Consider the following 27,075-nt stretch of genomic DNA (forward strand, 5'->3'; position numbering starts at 1 on the left):
ACGTTATTCGTGCCAACTATGTTACTGTCAACCGAATTATACAATTAAATAAGTTTAATATTACAAAAGCTGGAGCTATTGCTTTCCCCTCTTCGAGCACGAAATTCGATTGAAGAGAGTGAATGTAAATTCAAGTATTATAATTCGTAATACATGTTGTGAGTCATGGATAAATAAACATTGTGAATTATTAGATATTAATTCAGTGAACATCATTTATTGTTAACTAAGTTATAAACATATATACTATTTTATTACGACAGATTGCTATCATTATATACATAAACGTGTCAGTTTTAATCAATGTTTATGGATATTTCAAAGTTACATACCAAACTGAAAAATTCGATTATTTTTCATTCTGCAAACATAGCTGGATTATTTAAACACAGAAAACTCGGTAAAAGGAAGAACTAGACCTCTTAGAAAAACAATTTGTTACACATCGTTGACGCAGTAACGCTGAAACAGGACTGAAATTTGAAAATTTGAAAATCAGGAATGTCAACTTCAATAAACTTCAAATAGAATACACTTTCCATTAGCGAAACATAAAATTATATTTTTTCTATTATAAATTAGCTAATGTTGACGTTTCCCTGTTAGAAAATAAGTTACGTTAAAAAAAGATTATGTGATTTCATCTTTTTCGGCGAGGCAATCAACGAGTAAGCATATGAGTAGTAACCAGTAACGAAATAGAAACTAAAATCTTCCGTATTAAATCTGTAATGAGTGTTCCGTTCATTTAAATATTTTCACGTTTCACTTAAATATTTTGAAGGACTAAAAAATGTGGTAATAGGACGTAGAGAAAATGCATAAGTCAGTTTTGTGTCCCCAAATGAAATCATATGCTGTTTAATACGTTAATCTACTTCGTCATTCTCTGCAAAAAAGTATTAATCTATTTTTATCGAAAACTATATTAATTTAGTAGGTATTTTAACTTGAATTTATGATATTTAACGTATGAGAGCCAAGGAAAATAACATTTTTCTTGGGAACAATATTTTTTCAGATCTTTTTTCGTTATACAATTTCTATAATATGTTTAAAGTACAATAAGAAATAACGGCAGTATATACACATTCTACAATATGTAAATCATATTGCTCAGGCTTTATTTATCCGTATTCATAAATTTTCTTGACCTTGTTGACAACGTAAATGCAAATACATATGCAAGAAACATGATAGAGAGCGAAGTATCTGAATTAATACATATATCTTGTCTCACATTATGATCATGTATCATAACTGTTTCAAATCTTTTACGAGTACGAATAGTGTTCGTAACGATCGCCAACTAGCAGCGGTTAAAACTGGATGCGGTGCTATCGAGGCCCTCGATAATACGCGTAGCAGTTAACAGTCATCGCAAAAAATTATATCTTTTTGTCTTTATAATCAACAAAAATAAAAAATCACCGTGGAAACTTAAATGTGACCATTTGATTGTGTAAGAAAACTTACGATGAAGAAGCTATATCTGTGCCTTGTCTTAGAATTATGCGTGCTGACCGTGTCGCGAAGGACTGCCTTGGATACGTTGAATCTTACTTCCATCTATCGTGAATATCGTAATTCATTAACGCAATCCAACGGTATGTCTATTTTAGTTTATTTCGTGTTACGTCTTTATACAATAATTTCGTTTTCTTTTGGTTACAGAGATGATTTCTGGAGGAAAATTGAAATATTGTGAATCTTATTTTTCATAGACTAATGTTTCATTGTGAATATATATGTAGTAACTTATGGATCTTAGAGTAAGGGCAAGTAATGATGATTTAATTAGAGTTTAGTGTAGTTTAATAAGCAATAATCAGTAACAAAAACCGATTACAATATCGTCGTACGTATCATTATCACACACGCCTTGACTTCCCGATTCACACTCCGTGACCTCTCAACTCAGATTGCACTTCTCCACTCGCATTCTGGCCGTTCTAGCATCCCTTTGTCTTTTCCTAGGCCCACCACACGCGTGTTCCGCAGACGCTCATGGCCAGGGTCACGTAGGCCTTTTCTACGAAATTATGCACTTGAAAAGACCGATGACACATTTATGGACCCGACGGCGCCTCGGCTCTCGCGACATTGTTCTTGGTTAACTCGATGTTTATTAGGCCCTTTTCCCGATACTACATATATGTCGGAGAAGGTTGGAATTTAGAGTTAGAGGCGTGAAACGAATCTTCGTTTGGATTACACAGTGTCGTTATGCAATAGAGAAGACATTGACTAGTGCAAGTACGATTATTATAGGATTGGCCGAGTAACCGTGGTAATTAGATACTCGAGAAACTAATGACAATGATCCTAGGTTCAATAACGAATCCGCGGTCGACAGGATGATAGATGAACGTGCTCACAAAATCTAAGTCGGACTCTTTGTTAAAACATGGAATATCTACCGAGCTAAGTAACTCGCTAATACGGCCTTACGAGAGAATGACTTTCCGTCGCAATGATGCTGCAGAGGAGAACTATGATGGGGTGTGTCTAAGGACACGAGATCCTTGGATTCGTCGAGGATAGCCTTCTTTAGAAGTGAGGGAAATTGGCGTTGCTGCTAATTGGTCAATCTCCATATCGGTGGTTAGAAAAGATGCTAGCCGCCCTCGAGGGAAAGTTGCTAGTGGGAGACGCCGTTCGTTGAAAAATAGGTCTTTCCTATCTTCCCGTAGCTGGGACAAAGGTTGTTTGTCTGTCTGAAGGTCTTTAGCCAACTAAATCTTAAGATTTATAACGAGCCCTCTGGCTAGCCGAACATGTACTGCGAAGACGCATCGACATCTGGCAATCATCTTACTCGAAGAATAAGGTCTGCGTGTGGCGAGCCACGGGACAGAAACAGTTGGAATGTTTACTGTCGCGTGCCGTCACAAATATTTCTTTTAAGGAGAGCTATAGAATTACTCCATACCTTTGTTAGACAAAGCGTCCATCCCGTGACCGCGGCTACGTTCGGCGACTGGTTGTCGCCTCGAGCCCAAGCTCATTATCACAAATCTCGAACAAATACAATCGGATCGAATGACGACAATTGTTTAATTACGCCTATAATAGAATCTAGATTACGGTGTTAAGTTATTTTCCCGAAGTTCCAAAGGGAAGGCTCCGATGTCCTTTCATCTCCGACATATATATGTTCGTGATAGAATGATAAGTTGACGAAATTTTTTTTCGGTAAAAGTGGACAAAAGCTTGCACAACTCGGATCATTCTTCTTTTGACATATAAATATTGTAGAGATCATATTTTCAAGTAACATACGCTATGAATTCTGTGGCACCCTCTTCTGATTCTTATGATGAGGAATTTTGTAAACAGTACTTATATCGAAATTTATAACGAAACTAAACAGCAGTCCTCAAGTGTATTAAAAGTGACGAGCTGTTTTAGGTAAATGTGAAATCAAAAGATGTCCGTATACCATTTTCATTTCTTCTTTAAATACTGGTCAGTCTTGTTATACGAGTATAAGAGGCTCGAACCTGATTGTGATTTTAGATGGAAATTGAGTTTTGATTAGGTTAATGACGGGTTGCCGGGGGAGGAGTAGATACTGAACGCGCCACTGAACGCGTTTACTTTATAGCATAAATGTTGAAAATTCTAGACAATTAAGATACGGATGTTAAATTTGAGAACTGAGAACAATCCTATTATTACTATAAGATAAAAGTATCAAGATTATACATCTGTATATCTAAAATTAAGAACGAATTCGATAACGTTTGTAAAATTTTGAAATCTTTCGTTGTAATTACTTGATCGGAATTTTGACATATCCCGTGCAACTTTACATCACAGATGAAGTAGTTTTGTAAATTGTTTTAAAATGACTATTTTGTAGGCACAATAAATGAGGATCGAATGTCTGAATTACGGAATAAAAATAACTTTCAAACGGAAGATCCAATAAACGTCCCTTTTCCTTGCAACGTAACAGGTACTTAACCAAATTTTTGATTATTGTTGTCAAATACTTTATGATATCACTTGTAAATATTATATCGTCGTATTTATTCTTTAAAATCATTATTCAATTTTAATTACAGGTTTCTTTTATTTACAATAATTTTTGCAATTTATCCTAGGGACAATCGGTAAATTTCTGTGGCAGGAAATTACAGTGAAGAACGCTGTTCTTCATAATTTGTAGTGGCTACAAGAATGTCAATGTGGCTTCTAGTTCATTCATAGTCTGGTCCTATTAATATCATTTTTGAAGATACATATGTAACATTACAAGCCCTCACCCCGCTGTAGTTTAAGAATAGTGTAATTGATGCTTATCTTTTGAAGTTCATATGTATTCTAATGTCTTTACTTTAATTTGTTTAGCCGGCTGGTCTTCGAAAGTTCCCGAGTCGGTTCACCATTAAAAACCAGGAGACATAGATGTCATTGCCGCAATGGGTGATTTCTTGACAATCGGCGCTGGAGTTACTTCGACTTACGTTCGAGGTGAACATTGAAAGTAGAGGCATAGTAGGCAGTATCGGCGGTCAAGGATCTTGACTTCAGTACCTGACTCTCCCTTATTAGAATATTTTCTTAAAGTTTGTTCATTTCTTACATCTGCATTGTTTACGCATATGATTTGTGTTATCGTCATTAATGCGAATACTGAAATCTTTCATAGCCCGATCTTCCTACATGTAGGAATTCAATCCTAAATTAGTAGGTTATTCACTTGGAGACGCTATAAGTACTGATCAGCATGGTGAGTCCACTCATCTACTGTTGCTGTGTGTGTATAAGCATATAGCTGCGACCTGCAAACTATCTCTATAACGGGCGACCTATTTAATACTGACTTCGCTTTTTTTTTTTCTTTTTTTACTAACCCGAAACTAGCTGGAAAATGTAAAGAAAATCTTTTAAACGCACGAGTCTTACACATATTGGCGGTTGTCAAAAACTATACAAAGCCGAACTCTATTCTAGAAAAGTAGTAATACTGAGCAATCCAGTCCTCGCACCGTGAAGAGGCTGACTACCATCAGACTCTAATAACGGCCTAATTAAAAAACTAATCTGCATTCAATACGGATTACACTCTTGAACACGCATTTAGTTTTGCAACCTTCAACAAGTGATTCATGTACACACTTTTGAGCTAAATACAAATTGGCCAACCAATTTGTGCTAGAACGCACAGCTTTTGAAAAACTCAATTTTGAGAAAAAGTGTAAGAAAAATTCAAATTCGCAACTTCGCGAATGTTTTGTTTTTTTACACTAGCAGCTTTCGAATTGCGTTTTGAATAAAAAATACTGTGGGCCCTGAATAAAATGATGTGTACCGTTATTATATTATAAACATTTAAATATGTGTAGATAATGATTAAATCGAGAAGGACGCTTAGAACGCGTCCATTTTTTGCTTAGATTTTCCAACTTATTTCAAAAATTAAAGGTCTACAAGAAATCTAACACTAGCACGCGATAGAACAAACATTTTTGCTAAGGAAAACATCAATAAAGCCAGAAAATCATGTTTTGTTTTCAATGTAAATGTGAAAAAGTTTGACGAAACACGCGATGACCGCAATGGTACTCAGTGTTGCCGAGTGTCTCACTTGTCGCTCAGTATAATTGAACCGCAGAACGCGTGAGGCTATTAGCCGTCGACATTCACTAGCATTGCCGTCGTCCCGTATTTTGTCAAACCTTTTCGCTTTTCCAGGAGTTCATCCGTTATACAGATCGTTTTCCGGCAGCTTTGATGTGTTTATAGTAACAGTGGATAAGCGATCGCACCACGCTGACGCATACGTTGCCATGGACGTGCATGTATAGATAAGATTCAATGTAGTATTAGCAACAGATTCTTGCAAATATCTCGGAAACTAAAGTCGGGTAATGGTATAATGTTTATAATATAATGTTGTTCTGGATGATGTTTTTTACATCATAGTTAAATTCCATCAAAATTGGAGGCGCAGCCGCTTTTGTGCCTAATTGCCTAAATTTGTATTTTATATTTAAGCGTATTTCATTCTTGTTATATATTGGTGCATAATTTTATTGAAAAGAGTTATTAGAGAATGATATAGATTGATCACCCTTGAATTCAATTCACATTAAGATCTTATTGATGACTCGGGCTCAACATTGGACGAAAAAGCACTGATAAATATTTAATATATTTATAAATGTATATTATGAGTGCGTATTCAGACGACGAGTTGATATTTCTATAATCACGTATCTAGTGATGTGACCGATACGGTATCGATGTTATCGACATCGATCTGCTAATTTCAATCTGATATCGATTAATATGAAAGGCAAAAGTATCAGTTATCGATATTCATTCTTTTCTAATCGATACCAACAAGTACTGTACTTGAAACACCACAAATTTATCGATATTCTTGTGATACCGCAGGTAAGTTTCGATGTAGATTCTTAAAACTAAATCAAGATGAAAATCGAGAATAAAAGAATTGGGCTTTGTTTTTTACACGAACGAATGTAGATCAGCAGCTTACCTCGTACAAGTCGTAGAGAAAAAGATTATGGCATTCGAAAACATAAACCAACCTTGTAAAAAAATCATAGGTTAGACGTTAAATCTGCTTATTCATTAAAATCCATAACAGCAACCCGAAAATCGCCCCATTAAATTTTCGAGTAGAGAGGATCAATGTTTCCTCTAGTCCATTGCCACCATAAGCAATTAATACATAATAGCGCATATAAACAATGTTTATACCAGTTTGATACATGCACCGCGATCGTCCCGTTCGGCGGTATCCTAAATGTCGTCGCCTCGATAGCTAACATAAACTCAGCACTTTCGACATTTCGTGAGCATGCGCAGAAGTCGTGTGGAAGTTTCAATGGTGGGGTAAGTGAGATACGCGCAGTACGCGCCTAGTGAGATCTCGCGGCTCGTGCGAGTGTGCCGATCGAGTTTACGTGTAGCAATAAACATGACAAGGTCCCCTCACTGATCAACCAGAAGCTTGGTGTTACGCAGAACCTCTAACATTTCGTTTCTCTTATCACGAAGATCGGCGAGACCCTTACTCGAATGACGCGTGAACGCAAAAATTATCGAAACGCAAAGTGGCTATTGACTAATTCCGCGAAAGTGTCGCATCGATATGGTGTAAATACCCCTGCTTTCATCCTTCTTTTTCTCCGTAAAGGAATTATAGACAATTCTCCTTCAGTGCGAAACAGTTTAAATTCACCTCTAGATAAAAATACGAAACGACGAATATTACGATAAAACGACGAAAATTATAATCAGCAAATGTTCTAAAATAAGAACCAATGTTGGATCCATAATAATATTTAATTTTTACTGCGGTGTTTCAGTCGTTATCATATTGATCTTGTAATTTAAGTTCTTTGTGAATAAAGGTAACAAAGAAAATTGGAAATACGCTGTCCAATGAAACATTTTCTCAGTCCTCGTCGGACGTAAAAATTCAACATGAAATTCAGCTTTTTCGAAGATGTTGCGCTTTTCCTATCTTTTCGCTTTAGTTAGTTAGTTACTTATTTCTTCTTTTGCTTATGTTTAACGTTTATACATATATAGCATATCATTGATATGTTCTGAACGTGAATCATGCATGAATCCAGAAATGAAAGAAGAAAGGAGATCTCCAGTAAGGAAAAAAATCTACTTTTCATGTTTACATAATCGTCGTTTCCACCACAGAGGTCGAATAGTGTAACATTTTTTTTTATTATTATTTAATTTGTATTTTACAATTTGTCCAGCTGGATGTTCGGTAAATTTTTCTAGTTAGTGTAACATGACCGAATGTCGGATATTACCGAGATAACGTATGTTTCTATTAAATTTCTTCTAGATTAAACTTCCACCAACGTATTTGTAAAATATTTTGGATTAAAATGAGACCAAACACGGTGTAATTTCAGTTATATTTACTTACCAATGTTCATTAAACTACTTTTAGCATTAGCAGATATGCTACGAATTGTATCGTGCTTTTTGTCATTTTAATTGGAAACATCTAACGAACTGTTGGTGAAGGTTCTATTCATTACAAATTAAAAGTAAGAAAATTTGATTTTTCAGCTGAAGAAGGTCTCAGCTTATTACTAGGTTTCATATTTTATATGCTGCCAAACACTTCAACTCTCAGTCCCTCTTTCTCATCCTCTTTCACTCGCACTGTTCTTTTCTACGTTTGCCACGTTTAGCTCTTTATTGTCACTGGGATTAGGAATAGAGTCACGAATTTGTTGTAATTATTGCAGATTTCCTGTATATGATTTATTTACTTAATAAATGATTAGAGAAAGGAATTGTAGACGCTGTATGTATTTATTTTAAAGAGCTGGAAGAATGCGGGCAACGCCATAATTGGCGTTACTTGAAAGTGTACGCCATTGAATGCCCTTTCCCCTTGATGCATCAAGGCATTGGACGGTCGAGTAATGCAATCTGATCCGAACTCAAATATATATGAGGCAATACTAATGCAACAGTGAAATTTGATTACTGTTTAAAATTCTTTAAAATTAAATTTTCACTAACGTACTTGTGAAATTTTTCTGATCAAAATAAAACTAAATACAGCGATATGCTAGAAATCAGATTTATTTATTGGTGAAACAAGGGAAAGGAAGTTGCTATCGTTTGTTAAACGAACCGCCTTCTTCATCGATATCCGAATAATATGAAAGCTGTATCTGTATAAGGAGCACATATATTCCACTTGTGTGCGATTATACTATTTCCATCCAGTGAAAGTAATCGAAAATAATCATTTACGAGGAATTCCCCCACTCTTTGCCGAAAAACAACAGTGCTGATAACACGAAAGCGGAAATCGTTGATGATCCAATTCATTAAATATTATGTAATACGGTCCTAATTTTTATTCTGTGATAGTGCCGTTATTAATCTTTCCCGTGTTTCATTAGTCATTACTTTCAAGTTACTCTATCGAAAGTGTCCTACCACGCGTCGGTTCATATACAGTGTGTTCGGCTATCTTCTTTAATTATTGACAGTGAGAAATCGGTCCAAATATCCCAGTGCACGGTCTGTGTTAGGATTCTCAACTACTAGGTGACAATCAGTAAGGTTGCAACTGATTGGTTGATATCCCGCTATGAACGCTATTTACGCTCAAGATGGTGGTAGATTAAAGATGACGAGTAGTGTTATGTGTAATTAATTTATTTGCACTATATAATATAACACGAAGAGTATGACGCTCGGATGAAGGCTATTTTAAGGTTCCTTGAAGAAGCTTCGCCTGGTCCTTATATATTAACTCTCCGTCCCGTGGTTTCCCTTCTTACCATGGTTTTCATGGGGTAAGAATCTATTCTTTCCAATGTTGTTGTTTTTTTTGACCATTCGCGGAGAGACGCGATCGCGAGAAAGCACGTCAACGGGAGTCGTAATTTCTCGTTACTATTACGGTTTACGTTTACGATTACGTTACGAAGGACGTTAGCTAGCAAATTCCTGAGATTTATGATGGGTCCTTAAGACTATTGAGGGTACGCAGTAAGGATGAGCGGACATCTGGTTCCCATCTTGTCCGCAGTGTGTGGCCTGGCCTAGGTAGAGTGTCGCCCGACGTAACACTTGTAACTGTGCACCCTCGTGGGCGCATATCCTCTGGTGTTACCGACTTGTACGATGTAAGCCACTACCCATGTATCGTTCGATTTGGAATCGCTCTGCACTCTGTTTATTAGGCTAATCTACTTTCGTTCCTGTAAGGAGAGTTACCCCCGCACGGGGATATTTCGGCCGATGTTTAATTGTCTACAACTAAAAAATAAAGCCGAATACGTAATCTTCTTGTTCAGGATTTTCATTTTATTTTGGTTGCAAGAATCACTGCTTAAATTTTTTTTCACTCATAACGGAACTGTCTGTAAATCCGTTAGAAATTTGGTATTAAAAATATCGAGTCACTAGGTTATTAACTTCATGAATTTTGATGTAACATCGTAATCATCTTGTATTAAAAACACTTGTTTGCCGCATTACTGTGCATCTTCAGCTATCGTCTTGGAAAAAAGATTAGCGGCTGTAGATAGTTTTTGTCTATTTAAGTCAGAGGCTAACATCTATTGAATAATTTCAAAAGTGGTCTTCAGATCTCTGTTGCTATTCACAGAGAGAGCTTTTTCACTACAGTCCCTTGTAATGTAGTAAAGCAATGTATGGAAATCGTTCCCTGGTTGTGAATATATTTCTGATGCTGAAGAACGTCGTATGGTGTTGCTTACACAAATTAATTAGAAAAATTGTCTGGATACAACGATATTCTGTAATTATTCATAAACGAGGCTGTACCTCCGGTTTTGGTGAAATCTAAATTTATTGTAAAATTCAACATTTTGAACTTGTTCCTATACACATAACCGTCGTTCGGCCTTAGATTCCAAGATATTTGCAAAAGATTGTTGGTACTACCACATTTAATCTTGCCCATATATGCATGCCATGGCGACGCACGTGTTTGCATGGTACGTCCACTTAACTATAGCTTCTAAAAGCACATCGCGACAGCCTGCAAACAATATAGCTCACAAACATTTCAATATTTATTTCTTTTTTTTACTAACCTGAAACTACTTTGAAAATGAAAAAGGGATCTTTTAGACGCATAGATCTGACATGTGTCGACAGCCGCTATTAAATGGTACTCAAAAGTAAAATAAAAAATACTGATCAATCCGCCTGTCGTGAGGAAGTTGGCTATCACTTGACATTAATATCATTTTGTTCACTAAGACAGTCGAATTGGAAAAAAGTAATCCATATCCAATACAGATAATAAATATTTTCATTTTCTTATAACAAGGTTTGGGCTTATGTAGATTGAAATAGCGGGTGTCAACCCCTGTGAGAGTCACACTCTCAGAAACAGTAACAGCGTAGACAGACCATCCTGCATGCCACAGTCATTGAAACAGTAACCAGATAGTAACAGAATAGTCGGGTCTGATATACACCTAACGATAACGCCTCCAGAGGAACCAAACCTTAGTATAAGACCTCCCCCCCCCTCCCCCAAATCAGCATTCAGCACTTTTTTTGTTATAAGACTCTGAACCATCGCTCTGTTGGATTCGTACAGTAAATTTTACTACCATATCTGAAGTTCAAATTTTCTATCTTACTTGTGAAACGTTCGAACTAAGACGCGAGCAGATCACCGGTGATTTCTTGTGCCCCCTACGTGACATGAGCTTTGCGTATTCAAACGAAATATTTCTCCACGAATTTTGATTCAATCCACATTTGATAGCCTCTTATTCCTAACTGCAATCATTTCCCTTTAAAACGTATTTCTAGTCTATCTTTTTGAAGTACCTTATCGACGAATTAACTTGTTATACAGATAGTTTTCCGGCGGTCGCGATGTGTTTATAGAAACAGCAGATAAGCGGTTGCACTATGCCGACGCAAACGATGCCATGAACTTGCAAGTATAGGCAGGATTCAATATAGCATTAGTAGCAGTAATTTATTGTAAATGCAGGAAACATTTGATAATTGCAGTGTCATTAACTGCATTCCGAAGGAGGGGTCTAGCTCTATGAAGCACGGGAAACTCGACATCCCAACGCGATCGAGTAGTGTAACATGCTCCAATGTTAGACACTGATTGTCACAATGTACCTAAGTACTAATTCAAAATCAAAACTTTTTAATTGTTGACTTTTTAAAAATGAGACTCTTACTAAAGTATTTGTGTGACGTTTCTGATTAATACGAGACTAAACATGATGTAATTTGAATTATAGTTACTTATTGATATGTAGTTAATTATCATTTATTAAGTAAGCTAATATGCTTCAAAAAATATATATGTTTGGTGTTGTTTTAATGGCAAAAATGTAAGCGGCATATTGGTAAAGGTTTCATCGATCATACATCAAAAATAAGAAAGTTTGATTTTTGTGTTAAAGATCTCAGCTTATCGCGGGTTTTTGATTAATATTTGCCTAACGTTACGACTCTCAGTCCTTGTTTCTCTGTATTTCTTATATTTCGGAAACTAAAGTCGAGCGATGTATTTACAAGAATATGTTTTTCATGATAAGTTATACAACATATTTAATAATCATTATTTGTTTCCTTGAAATATTAACATTGAACTTAATGTATTATGCCATATTTTAGTTTTATTATTGACGTATAATATTAACTAGGCAAGTTGTAATTATTTAATAGATTATGCTTATATTACATCTCAGTAGTTGATCTATTTCCACTTATGATATGATTTATATCATGCATTATACATGAATGATTTATAAACTTGCAAAACGCTTACAATATAATTACATCTGTTCCTCAATTTACGCGGAGTATTCGTTCCACGTGAATTCGTTTTACACGAATGAACATCACGTAAATAAAATCTGTCAGCATAAAAGAAAAAATATGTACGCATATGATGACTAGCACAACGTAATGCACTTTCATCTTCATCTCATACAGCATTGACGCTACTGGTCGCGTAAGAAAAGATCGCGCTAAAAAACTTCCGCTAAAATTTTGTTATAATTTACCGCGTAAAACAGGGACTCGCGTAAAAGAAGTGCCCCGTAGATTAAGGGACCACTGTATCTTCATAGAGAAAGAAATATCTTCTCTAGTGGCGTGGAACCATGTTTTCCATCATTTGTAATCATCGGCAGTGGATACAGTTTTTTTCTGGTATGTTGGTTCAATTTTTCTCCCATTATAAAACAAAACACCATTTACAATTTCTTCTTTAGATTCACAATCAAAAAATCACTCTCACCTTGTGTTGACCTGTACAGGAAACTTCAACATCATTTTGCAGGAGAATGGTTGAGTTGTGATTAATAAAATTGATCCCTGCGATAAGTAGAATATGATGTAAGCAGAAAAATATGACCTTTTGATCTGGAATTTCAAGGTCAAGGTTAAATTTTCGACAACATTTTTATATTAATCTCCACCACACAGAGGCTATACTAATACTAATAACACTATGGTGGTCCCAGCACTTAACTTTTCTTTATCCTGTACATCTTAGCATCCACTTGTAAACCTTTTAGATTAGATAAGGCTATAGGCAAGAACTTTTTATTTGTCATCAAAATGATAAATCAAGACACTAAGATGGTTTAACTTTTCAATACACAAGAAGCGAAAATACATTCATGACAAGTGTCTACTTATATATTTTAAATAGTTCATTCCTTTATTGAAGATTCCAAGAAAATGAGCTTGTACAGACGAGCATAGATTTTCAATGCGAGTATTATTTCCTAATTATTACAAGTAGTTCGCAACATTATACGTGCATTGCAGCATTGTTCAGCGCATTTTTTATTTATGATTTTTTCACTTTTAATAAATAATCACATATTAGAAAAGAAATAGAATTATGTATAATGTATCTAACTAACAAGCTTGATTATTAATTACGGCATTTATAGCACAACGGTCAAAAATAAAACGGGCTAGGACTTGAAGAAGCCATAAAATGTCTTATCTTTCCGCACATTTTATACGCGCATGTCAACAAACAATTCCGAAATGGACAGAGTAACGACATCGCATTATAATATACACGGCATTTTAAACGCTGAAGTTGGCCACATTACATATTTCTCGCTACTATTGAGGTGGTATAAGTGTTGTTCGTGATACTTGTAGCTGCTGGCCGTAGATGTCGCTGCTGGGGTACTGCTATTTTTCTTCTAATTTAGATGCGTGGAGGAAAAATCGGACTACGGGAGCCGGGATTCGAAGAACCCGGGTCCCGAACGTTCGTAACCTAAGGCGCTAACCACTGCGCTTCCATTGTCCGATTGTAGTTAGTGTCGAGTGACGGTATTTGTTGTCGAGTGCCGCCACACTATTGTTCGAAAACGGCGAGGTCGCAGCTGAAATTTCTTTAAATATGTCAGTCTTTTAACAAGAAAGATTGTAGCGTAATTAATCAAAAAGTCACTTTTGATTAACATTGATTACATTTTAAAACTTCCAACTTTGAAGACGAATATATTCTTTTCGGTAATGGTAGTCTTTACGAAAATTAAAAAATGTATAGATAATATATTAAATACCATATTGTCCAAATTTGAAAGAAATTGTATGGATACCAATCAGCGCTACCAATATCTTACATGATAAATTTTGTATAACTTTCCGAATAAAATGTTATTAAGATGTTACTAGAATTTCCCATATGAATGTAGACATTAGAATCGATTCTTCCATCATGGCAAATTGAACTTATTATCATTGTACTGCGCAGACACTGATACATACAATATTGGAAAATAACACACACAGAGTAATAAATACCACAGTTTGTCAAATGAGAAATATTGACAAGCAACTGATTAAACTCAAACGTCGTTTCCTGCGTAAAAATAACCAGCCTAATTCATGGCATATCTTCACCGGAACCTCGTCAAGTTTCGCGTTTGACTTCCTATCGATTATTTCGAAACGAGTAAATTAATATGTAAACTATTTGGAATAATTTCCGTATTCTAATGTTTTCAACAACACAATCAACCTTAAACGTTTCAATTGGAAGAATTTGAAACTTTATATTTCATAAAGAATTATTAATCGTAATGGATATTGTTTCGAAAAGCAAAAGTGGCCGATTAACATGAAACTTGCGGGAAGGCGGTGAGCAAATGGAAAATTTCGGCTTCGGGTGTTTATTGGTTCTCGGGATATTAATAAAAAACGATCAGCAGTATTCTATTTCTAAGAAAAATCATCGATTATAGATTAAACCCATTTACTCATTGAAATTTGTAACGGCATGTCGGAAACCGCTCTATGGAATTTCCGAGTAGAGTCGATTAATGTTTCTTCTAATCCTTTACCTCGATAAATAATTAGTAAACAAAAACACATATAAGAAATGCCTGTACAAAGTACGCACACCGTAGAAAAATCGCACACGTTCCTCGAGTTTGCAGACTGATGCGCGTTATCAACTGGGTGGCGATCAGTCAGGTTGCAATTGATCGGTTCATTTCGCGAACATTGAACGCTCTTAATGCTCAAGGTGGAGATAGATTAAAGATGCAGAGTAATGTTACAGAGTATGACTGTATGCTGAGTATGCTGGAGACTGTTCGAAGACTTGTTTAAGATTCCCTGAAGAAACCTCGCCTGTTCCTCATATACTAGCTCTCTGTGTTAGGGTTTTCCTACTCACCATGGTTTTTGTGAGGTGGGAAATTATTCCTTCCAATCTTCTTTGGTGTTGCTGAATGATACCAGCGGTTAGTTTAGAGCATTCCATCGAACACTTAGGGTGTTAATTAGCTTCTTAATGAGGTGCGCATCTCCGTGTTTACAATTTGGGAGGTGGGAACTTCGGACTTTCCCAAAAAAAGCAATTGTGGTGTCTGTATCGCAAACTGTGGGTCTCCCAAAATCCCGAACACAGACTGCTCACAGAAAATTGATATGTGATATTTGAGGTGTTCTTTCTAAAAGCACGGTTGGGTACGTGTATAGAGAATAAGAATGGGCTACTCACCAGATGTGTTTAAAATTGCTTAGAACTTCCTTGCAAGGATAGTGTCATTTCGTCAACAAAATGTTCGGCATATGTTACACATTAGAGCATAAAACGATACCTTAACTAATCCTTCGAGTATATGTTTAAATAACTTTTTTGTTGTTTTTCTCGTGTTTTTTCATTTGTTATTTCATGTATATGTATTTGAATATTATAATGTAGAATGTACAGTAATTTGTATGGGAATCATTTGTTGTTTATGTAAAACAACGTACAACCATATTCAGTAGCAGCTCAAGTATACTTAATGCACGTGACGTTTTTCTCTGGACATTGCTATTTTCATTACGATTTTTTTGTAAATAGTCTGCACACTCGCGGTACGTGTGCGATTTTCCAACCTGTGTGAACTTTGTACAAGCATTGTCTATATGTGCCTTTGTTTATTAATTATTTATCGAGACAAAGGATTAGAGGAGACACTAATCCTCTCTATTCGAAAATATCATAAAGCGGTTTACGATATGCTGTTATGGATTTCAATGAGTAAGCATAATCGATGATTTTTCTTAAAAAACTTTACGAATGTCATAGTTTGTAGTACAAGGTAAACTGCTGTCCATCTATCGTTTGATTTGATGATCACCGTGTACCCCACATGAGCTGACCTACTTTCGTTCGTGTAAGGATTTACTCGCGCACAGTGATATTTCGGCCGATTTTTAATTGTCAATAATTCAAAAATAAAACCGAAAGCGCAATTTTTTTCTCCTTGATTTTCGTCTTCTTCTAGCTTCAAGAATCTGCCCTTAAGTTGCTTTACATTGAACACCCGGTATATACTATAAACAAAAGATGGACGGGCGACAAATAATAGCGCGTACGCTGTGGCGGATGCACAGTTGTGTATAATTATATACATTACACATTGGTAGAATTCATTGAACTGGCATCGATAATTTCTTCCGAATATCTCAGAAACTATAGCCGTCCAACAGTTACATGTATAGGAAATGGTTGTTTAGAGTCATATTCCCGACAATATGTTCAAAAGTCATCGATATCAGAGAGGATGTAGCTGTTCTACAGTTCCATGTTATTCGTTTCAGGAAAAGGTGGATGAATTTCACGGATTTGAAAATGATTTTTGTAATCATTTTGTCAAGACGTATGTATGACAAGAAAAATAATTTAAGAGGACGGTGCAATGACTGTGATCTTGAATAAAATAATATATTGTTGATGTTAGAGCGAGCGTGTATCCGTAATTAGGTTTGTGATTATTAAATAGGAATGAGACTATGCTTCATTTTCTGACCACCGCGCCGTAAGGTGGCCGACCATGTGCAAGCTAACGTTCAGCGAATGCATTGGGATATTAATATGATTCGTGTGTATGTTGACGCTTTTTCCTGTTATTTTTTTCTGTTAGTCGTACGATATAACAGAGTGATTAAATAAAATTCCGCTTCTGCCCGCCTTTCGCCCTCTTGCTGCTGGCTTTCCGTCAGCTTACCATTTTCCACGCTCTACTAGCGCATTCAATGCTGCGCTCGCTCAGGTTTGTCATTCTTAAAATTTATTAATAAATTACGAAACTGTGCAACACATCCCGTAATATTCAATACTTATGTATATTGTTCAGGGTGTGCAGAATAAGTGTAAAAAGAATCTGTCGTATCGTAATTTTACTCTTTCGGATCGGTGAAGATTTGTAAAAAATCACGAGGAACAAGGTTCTCAAAAGAATCATGCGTCGCAAATGACCCCTTCTCTGAGGGAAAAATGTTAAAGTTCATATTGACATTTACTTTTACTAAGAGAAATATCCTACTATCGATGAAGCAGCAGAAAATTGTATGTATATCAGAATACAGGGATAACGGAAGACTTTTACATGTAGAGAAAAGGTTAACCAACGATACGATTTACAGTGACTATGTGAACTTGGTGAGCAAGAACTTAATACTGGGACGTTTAAATCCGTATCAAAGGTCAAATCGGCTGAGCATTCCTAAAAAAGAACAGATTAATTATCGCCTTTTCTCAAGAATGGAATTATGTGCCAGCAACGATGGCATGTGCATTATATTTGCGATTTTTATGTTTACGACTTCGTAGAAAATTTAAAGCAGTACAAAGTTAAAGCAAACTCTATCTATTTCATACGCGATTGTTCACGATTCATATCATAGTCAACCAGTTCGACAAGTTTTGAATGAAACGTTTGTATTATTGCGAACAGAATGCAGACCCGCTCCTCATGGAGCATCTCGTTCTCCATATTCGACACCACTGGACTTTGCTCAGAATAAAATAAAAACTGCATGTAATTTATGAAATATAATAAAGTCATAATGCTTATTAGTTTCAATAAATTCTCGAACGATAGCAATAGTGGCTACTACAATCGTAGATTTATGTGTTAAGATACGTTAATGTCGGGCGTCGTAATAAAAGAAAATAAAATTGCAGAATATATATAGGATATTTACATTAAGTAATGAGGAAACCATATATATGCATAATACATAGTAGCATACGTGACAAAAAATGCAACTTTTTTTTGTCATATGCATTGATGCCGTAATTTTTCAGATAGACATTGCTCAGTGATTTCTTTAAACAATTTTGAAAATTTCTTATTAACTGTCGCATTTTCGTTCAATACGTTGAAATTCTTACTCACAAATATTTCTCTGTTTTTAACTGTATCCGAGATAGTCCTTTAAGGGTTGAACTTTGGAGGATGGTTACAGCTCATAAATTTAATTTACCGCAACTAAAAAAGAATACGAGTTTTTATATTTCGCGCTGTTCTTCAAGTCTCAAGATTTATTAAAATCAGAGTCTGCCTATTCGGAACCTTTTCTTGTTAGTGAAGCTTCGTTTTGATACCATTATGTTTTGCAATTATCGTGGCATTGAATTATCAAATTGATAAGTACTTTACGTAAAATATTTTTCCATTTTTTTAAGGATATATTCTTTAAATGATTATATGATGATATATGGTGAATCAATATTTTTCGTTTCAGGTAGTCATATGTTTTCAATAAAGCACATATTGCGGAACTGTTTTCAGGTGTTTCTAAACATGCTACAGAATTAAGGCTCATATATTAGCATTGTATTTTATAGCATTGTGTATCGTGTATTACTGTGTTTTGGATAGTTATCTTGTATCAGGATGAAATTGTCTTTCAAATCCATATTTTTACTCATTGATGCAGATAATTTTTAAAAATATTTATACACGTTTTAACCTTTTTTTTTTGTACGTGGAGAAATCCTCATGGACATCCGCTGTTCTAATAATCGCGTAACAGCAGAGTAGTGTCGGACTCCTACCGACTAAAACTCCACGATGACCATCGTACGCGTATGACAGGAGTGTTCCAGGAACCTTCCCGCGTCCTCTTGTTCGAACCAGTCCTAATAATTCCTGACTATTGAATTTGGCGTCAGGGGGGGGGGGCATTGTCCCTAGGGCTATCGCTTCTTCTAGTCGTGGTCCGTTGGGACTGCGATGGAGCGGCTCTAGGTCGCCTGACTGCGATCCTCCTTCTCTCTCTCCTTTCTTTCTCACCCTTTCTGCTCGCTCCTTCGCGAGCATAACTCGCTCGCAGAAGAGGCGGACGGCCTCGTATTCCAGTGACCCTCTCAACATCGCTTCTACAATCGCTGAAGGGGTCAATCTTTCTCCTATGGCGTACCGCAGAGTGTAGCGGGGCAGTTCCCACGCCGGACAAAACTCCAGCGTGTGCTGCGATGTGTTCCTGCCCTTTCTGCAGTGGTGACAAATGTCCGTCGTCTCCCGTCCGATTTTTCTCTCAGATAGTCGCCGAACACGCCGTGTCCAGTGAGCACCTGCGTCATCCTGTTGGTGAGCGGGAGACCGCGGCTGCTTCTCCATGTCTCCCAGGTTGGGAGGACCGCCTCCGCGCCTCGATGTTTGCCTCCCTCGTTGATCAGTTGGGATCGCCACTGGTCCCACGCGTCCTTCTCGACGGTTTCTAGGTCGTTTGGGGCCGCCTGCTCGGTCAAGTCTTCATACACGTTTTAACCTAGGAAGTGCTAACTGCAAGAATGTAGATTTTTATCATAAGCTAGGTACTTATTAATATTTTCACAACAAGAAAATGTATCGAATTTTTTTCTGAAAATTATTTTGGAGACTTGTAAGAATATGTATACATTTTCCATTTCCTAAGAATTTCTTACTAAACGATGTTGTACCATAATTTTAATTTTTGTTAAAGCATTGCATGAATACGTTTCACACTGATTGTGTGTTATTTAATCTCAGCAGAATAGGTAGTTCGTAATATGAAATGGAATTTACAATTCAAATATTTTCGCATTCATTGTAAATGTAATATGCAATAAAAATGTCATTAAGATTAAAATGTTTAAATCTATTTTTTGCTTGGTTCTGGAGATAAAAATGTTAATCGAATCATTCATGTATGACATTATACAGTTTCAGTAGTAGGGTGGTGTTATTAAAAGTATGAGTATCTAGAGGAGCGACACATCGAATATCGTTACAGTACAGTGACAGACTTATCGGGATCTGGAAGTAGCAACAGGTAACATGTGATTCCTTGTTATTCTGTATTCAATTGTGTCGTCTTCTATTAATTGAATTCATCATTACCGATGTCATATATATCAAAAATATTATCAGGTAACTTACTGCAATAGCTTAAATGAAGTTTTTGAATTTTAAAATATTTATTTTGTATTTTACATTTTACACAGTAAAAATGGTTCATTATTGTGGTTATTCGGTAATTTACAACCACTCATTAGAGGTGATCAAAACATTCGTCTTCGTGTGATAGTTGCATGAACCTCCGGCTATTTTTTGGCAAAAGTTGAGTTTAAGAAGGGTTTTTCATATTATTGTTAGGACTGTCTTCGATCTTTCGTGTCTATGAAAGGTGAAAATACGCTTCGCGGTGAATACATTAAACATGCGAGATATTTCAGTCACATTATATTTTAAATAGTAAGAATCCATTGTTTGTAGTAAAATTAATTGAAGCAAACGCAAATGAACTGAAATATACATATGTAATATTGATTCTATATAAAAAAAACTATGAAATGGTAGTGGAGAGATTATGAATTGCACAATTGTATTAAGTTCAAGTAAAATATACTACATTGTGATAAAATATATTTCCCTTATTTTATTTATCACTTTTTTAAAAATCCACTTGTTAATTATTTAGATGCGACAAAATATCTCTTCGAATTATAACATAAACATCCTTTCATCACATTCAAGTGTTAAAAAGACTTTATGTTCAATTTTACAAATGTCAAATTTCACATATTGTTATTAGTTATTACTCAATATATAATTTTTTTCACTTGTATACTATATATATGTCGGGTTTACATTAGAATTAGGGTTAGGGGTGTGAAACGAATCTCCACTTGGATTACACATTGTCGTTATGCAATAGAGAAGACATTGACTAGTGCAAGTACGATTATCATAGAACTGGACAAGTAACCGTGGTAATTAGATACTCGAGAAATTAATGACAATGATTCTAGGTTCAATAACGAATCCGCGGTCGACGGGATGATAGATGAACGTGCTCACAAAATCTAAGTCGGACGCGTAATATTCACTGATCGTAAGGGGTTACCATTTTCGCAAGAAAGAATGAATTTCCGTCCCGATGATGCCACAGAGCAAAAGTATGATGAGGTGTGTCTAAGGACACGAGATCATCGGATTCGTCGAGAAAAGCCTTCGTTCAGAAAGTAAGGGAAATTGACGTTACTGCTAATTGGTCAATCTCCATATCGGTGGTTAGAAAAAGATGCTAGCCGCCCTCCAGGGAAAGTTGCTAGTGGGAGACGCCTTTCGTTGAAAAATAGATCTTTCCTATCTTCCCGTAGCTGGGACAAAGGTTGTTTGTCTGTCTGAAGGACTTTAGCCAACTAAATCTTAAGATTTATAACGGGCCCTCAGCTCATTTATAACGGGCTAGCTGAACGTGTACTGCGGAGACGCATCGACATCTGGCAATCATCTTACTCGAAGAATAGGATCTGCGTGTGGCGAGCCACGGGACAGAAACCGTTGGAATGTTTACTGTCGCGTGCCGCCACAAATATTTCTTTTAAGGAGAGCTATAGAATTACTCCATACCTTTGTTAGACAAAGCGTTCATCCCGTCACCACGGCTACGTTCAGCGACTGGCAGTCGCCTCGAGCCCAAGCCCTATATTGCAAATCTCGAACAATACAATCAGTTCGAATGACGACAATTGCTTAATTACTGCTATGACTAGAATCTAGATTATAATGTTAAGGAATTTTCCCAAAATTCCAAAGGGAAGGCTCCAGTGTCCTTTCATCTCCGACATATATATGTGTACAGTAGTTAACGTATCAAATTTCTAAAAAACAACATTCTCCGAAACACAAGGCTTGTTATTGTAAAGATCAAGCAGAAAACAAATTACAAAACTAGAAGACATAGAACGTAATGCAATATAATATGCACAATCATGATAATATAAAAATATAGCACATTCTTGAGGTTAAACTAAGATGAAAATGGAGAACCAGATAATTGCGCTTTGTTTTTCACACGAACGATAAATGGGCAACAGCTTACCTCGTGCAAATCGTAAAGAAGATGACTATGACATTCGGAGATGCAAACTATCCTGCGAGACGTTTTCTAAGAAAAATCATAAATTGTAGATTAAACCCGTTTACTGACAGAAATCTATAACGGCACATAAATAAATAATGAATGCAAGCACATATAAAATATGTTTATACAGATTTCAGGTACAAAAATCACATACGCAAGAAGCATTCTTCAGGTGCTACTAAATATGATCGAATACTGTTTCGTTTAAACCACACACATTTTCCACACAAATCACTGACCACTGCATATTACAATATTCACCTAAAATAAAAAATGAAAAAAGCAAAGGAAACTACATAAATATTGTTTAAATTAATACTCGAAGGATTAAAAAAGGTATCGTTTCATGGAGTAATGGATAATAATGTAAATTAATTAACAGCCACATTAAAAGCTGTATTTATTGCGTTGAATACCTCTTTTTTTGGTAAAAATCTATCATATAGTAAAATTATTCAATTATTATCATTATTTAATTATTTAATTCATGCAAAACGAAACCATAATTATTGAATTATGTTTCTCTTTGTGTAAAGAATATCCGTAGACTTCTTTAGAAAGTAATGCATAAAACGGTATCAACCAATTTTCAATATCATTTAAAACATTTTTCCACTTACTAATTGTTGGGAATGTTAATCTATGGCAAATATAGGGACTGCAAGTGTGAAGATCCTGAAACATGGACACAATCAATAGAGAAACAAATGAAAATGGAATCAATAAAGGACTGAATAAGACGAGTTCTCTCGAGGAATTCTACGCCGGTAGTGGGATCCTTGTGACTGGAGTAACCGGTTTCGTTGGAAAAGGTCTCCTGGAAAAACTTATTCGCATATGTCCACGCATCGCTGCCATTTTTATACTAATTCGTCCAAAAACTAACGAAACGATAGAACAACGATTTCAGAAGCTCATAGATGATCCCGTTCGTAAATATATTCTTGTTCTGTTCAATATTTAAGGCTGTCAGGAGCCAAATTGATTAAATTTCTTTTCTGGAACTGAGCTGGTATTTTTTCGTCTTCAGATTTACGATGACATCAAAGCCAAATACCCTTCAGCTTTGAGCAGAGTTTATCCCATGAAAGGTGACGCGAGTCTGCCGGACTTAGGTCTTTCGCGAGAAGATAGAATTTTGTTGTTAGAGAAAGTAAACATATTGTTACATGTCGCGGCAACTGTGAGATTCAACGAACCGCTACACGTGGCTATTAATGTGAATACGAAAGGTACTGATCGTGTTATCGAACTTTGGAACGAACTGAGGCATCCAATTAGCTTCGTCCACGTGAGCACAGCTTATAGTAATCCGAATCTACGTGAGATTGGGGAAAAAGTTTATACGTAAGAATAAGTTATGCGCAAACGTTGTTCCATGGTTTAAGAATATTATATTTGTAATTATAATGTGAAGAATATGTCCACTTATTACTGACTTTGCAGCACGAGCTTGAGTCCTTCAGAGGTCATCGATATCTGTGACAAATTGCACAAAACGTCCATCAACCTAATAGAAAATAGGATTTTAAAAACATATCCAAACACATACACATTCAGTAAGAATTTAGCAGAGCAGATTGTAGCAAGTAAGTGCAAAGATCTGCCAGTTGCGATAGTTCGGCCAAGCATAATTGGCGCCTCTTTGGAAGAACCATGTCCTGGTTGGATAGAGAATAGTTCTGCATTAACAGGTATTTTTATAGATCTGTTTCAATGATAATTGTTCAATACTCCTTACATTTCACAGATGTAGAGTTAGTAGGTTAGTTTGTTAGAGGCCAAATGAGATCCACTAGATCATCATTATTATAGCTCAAATTTATTGTTGCTCACAATAACGAGAAATCTTACCAATCTATTTAACGATACATTTCTGCTAATACAAAATCACAAATAATTTCTAAATCAATTTAATGTTACCAGGTACCTTTCTGCTACTCAGCAGAGGATGTGTAACAGCGGTATGGGGTAGGAGAGATACAAGATTGGATGTGGTGCCTGTCGATTTCGTAGTCGACACAATAATATGTACTGCATGGCATGTTACGCTACATCGTGGTCATGAAGTTAAAGTTTACAACTGCACCAGCAACGCATACCCTTATAAGTAATATTTTTTACGAATATATGTCAACTCATGTAATTCGATTGTTAGAGTATTCCAAAAGATTCAGTTTATTTAAGTAACATGGACAATGAAGGCGCAAACAAATGAAGAGTACAAAAGTCTACTTTTGCTCCCAAAAGTTCAATTTAGAAAAATAGTAATATAAATAATATTTGTTGAAATTGCATAATACTTGCTGAGATACTCGGATAATAATAAACTTTACTTTGCGCATAATTCCATTAATTGTAATAATGTAAATGTTCCAATTGACAAGGTTTGGTCCGATGATAGATGCTGTAGTAAAATGTAGCATAGAAACCCCACTGAACGATTCGCTATGGTACCCAGGTTGTTCAATCGTAGCTAATAGATATATTTACAACGTTCTGAGCGTAATTCCGCATGTTTTGCCTGCGTTCGTCATGGATATATTTTTAAGACTCCGAGGTAGTAAACCAATGTAAGTATTCTATCGACCCTCGAACAACGAGAACGATCTTTCTGGAATAATCATTGCTTTCATCTATAATAATAATTAAAAATGATATTTCAGAGTGATGAAACTTCTCAGAATTGGCAATAAGCTTGTCGCATCGGTTGCATTTTTCACCACACACGAATGGACCTTCCAAAGGGATAACTGTTCCGACTTGGCGAGGAAGGTGAAAATGTTGAAGGACAGCGATATGGTCAAACTAGATTTACGGGATATGAATTGGGAGAAGTATGTTGAAGATTACCTGATGGGAATTAAGAAATTTATTCTAAAACAAGAGTTTCAGCCAACAGCCCGACAACGATTAGCAAGGTGCGTATAAAAGTATCTTCTTATAAAAAAAATAGGAATTAATATAAATATAAATATTTTTGGTTATTTCAGGTTGTACTGGATACATCAGATCACCAAAATATCCGGTATAATAATTTTGTTATGGATAATATTATGTTTTGTATACTGACTACTTGAACGTTACTTCTTTATCTTTGAAACAAAGACAATATAAATACAATTTTATGAAGAAGGGATTCATCATCCTTTTCATTTTGTCTTTTCATTCGTCTCCTTCCTAAATAAATCCATTTATGACATTGTTTATTTTTTTTATAAAATTTTAATAAGAATACATGTATTTATACCCACATGATTTCTGAGCTGTAAGCAATTCATCTGCTCGCTGACCATGAACATTTTTCCATTATAATGACATTATTATAATGACAGAAACTTCTATCATCCTCCACCAAATAAAAGTGAATATCGCAATGTACAGTGATCAATGTTTTGTACGAAAATTGTATGTGGTTCATACAAGAATTGTCATGTCTATTAACAGCTCATAAATTCGTAATGCGTACGGGGTTTTCATGCGAATAGGACTATTTTTATTACGATTTATCTGGGAATAGTTCGGCCACCACAGTGCGTTTGTGATTTTCCTACGCTGCGTAAACTTGTGAACAAATTGTTAACATGTGTTGAGGTTGACTGATAGAAGAACAAGTGGATGAGTATGTAATAAAAAAATTTAAATAAATAAAGGTATAAGTATAGGTATTATACAAGTATAGTGTATAAGTTTATGCTGATCCATATCCTCACTCTCATAGTGTTACAATACAATATAGATGATACTGGTGGTTGTAATACACATCGTCGTCTTTAAACCTAAAATAAATTAAGCAACTGTAATAGTGGAAGTATAGAAGCTGATAATTATCTTTTAATACTGAATAATTTGATAAATTAAGAAAGAATAATACTCACATTTGCTATTTATTACCATATGAGTATTGGGCATCATGATAAATAATTGGAAAGTACATTTGAAGGATCGGATTTATTGACAGTATTTTCTTCAGGAGTCATTTATCGTGCAATACGCAGAAATTAACTAATTATGAAATAATTAATAAATGGTTAATTGCCAGAATGTTGGTAGTATAGCTTTTAAGTATATAAGGAATATAAGATATATACACCGTGTTAAGTATAGATAACGATAAGTATTGTTTGAAATGGTCGTTAAATAAGGTTATTTGGGTGAGAATAATATAAAGACAAGTTATGAACGAAAAGAAAAGTAAATAGAATTTAGATATGACTAGTAAAAACGTGAGATTATACGAGCATCTAATAACAATGACTCAACAGATTAAGACTGTTTATTTTGTTTTATTTTGTTTGTTTTAGTTTTGCTGAATACCGTTAATGGTACATAGTTAAGTTAATGTTAGTTGGTACCTTAACAACATTAAATGACTTCCAGATGAAGATAACATTTAAATGGGAAAGATGTAAATAATTATGTTAGTTTTATGCAATTATATACATGATGGAGCGATAAGCGAGCTGGTAAAATTAAGGAAAGTACACACATATCATAGCCCATTAACGCCAATAAAAGTGTGGTTGAATGAGTTATTGGATGATACGCAATATACGAACCTGGCAAGATTATACGGACAATGGAAACGGAATAACGACAATATGACAATATCGGCAACGTAACTGAACATGATAAAGGAATAACGGCTATTATAAGGAACTTGGCTACGTCCCTTAATTAGGAAAAAATATGGATAGAATGACACGGAAGAATAAAATTACGGCTCCGGGGTTTTGAAGCCTCCAAGCCACGTCGGTTCGGCGAGTGGTGCCACCCCCAGGTTCGCCCCGATGATTATCACACGACTGGGCGAGGAACGAGGAGAGGACGGTCGGTCCCAGGGCCGTCTTTTGCTCGGTAAGAGAGATCGGG

The 27,075-nt window shown here is 35.7% G+C and overlaps 1 protein-coding gene and 2 long non-coding RNA genes across 3 annotated transcripts in view; 2 read left to right on the plus strand and 1 right to left on the minus strand.

The window, feature by feature from the left end:
• Positions 1–1,207: 1,207 nt before the first annotated feature.
• On the plus strand, positions 1,208–4,551 carry LOC138188699 (uncharacterized). The gene is made up of 3 exons (XR_011175622.1): positions 1,208–1,607; positions 3,866–3,961; positions 4,357–4,551. It is a non-coding gene; the product is annotated as an uncharacterized LOC138188699 (long non-coding RNA).
• Positions 4,552–10,568: 6,017 nt separating this feature from the next.
• LOC138188698 (uncharacterized) overlaps positions 10,569–27,075 on the minus strand; it is a 118,959-nt gene continuing 102,452 nt past the window's right edge. Inside the window, exon 4 of the long non-coding RNA XR_011175621.1 lies at positions 10,569–10,583. This is a non-coding gene — a long non-coding RNA (uncharacterized LOC138188698). The remainder of the gene's footprint in view (positions 10,584–27,075) is intronic.
• On the plus strand, positions 22,841–25,405 carry LOC138188685 (putative fatty acyl-CoA reductase CG5065). Its single transcript, XM_069130681.1, has 7 exons — positions 22,841–23,131; positions 23,234–23,550; positions 23,650–23,897; positions 24,130–24,313; positions 24,591–24,776; positions 24,870–25,124; positions 25,197–25,405. The coding sequence occupies exons 1-7, from the start codon at positions 22,886–22,888 to the stop codon at positions 25,273–25,275; spliced, it is 1,515 nt and encodes a 504-aa protein (XP_068986782.1). The 5' UTR covers positions 22,841–22,885; the 3' UTR covers positions 25,276–25,405.

Source organism: Bombus flavifrons, chromosome 17 (genome assembly GCF_040668555.2).
Source record: "Bombus flavifrons isolate JBK064 chromosome 17, iyBomFlav1_principal, whole genome shotgun sequence".
NCBI lineage: Eukaryota > Metazoa > Arthropoda > Insecta > Hymenoptera > Apidae > Bombus > Bombus flavifrons.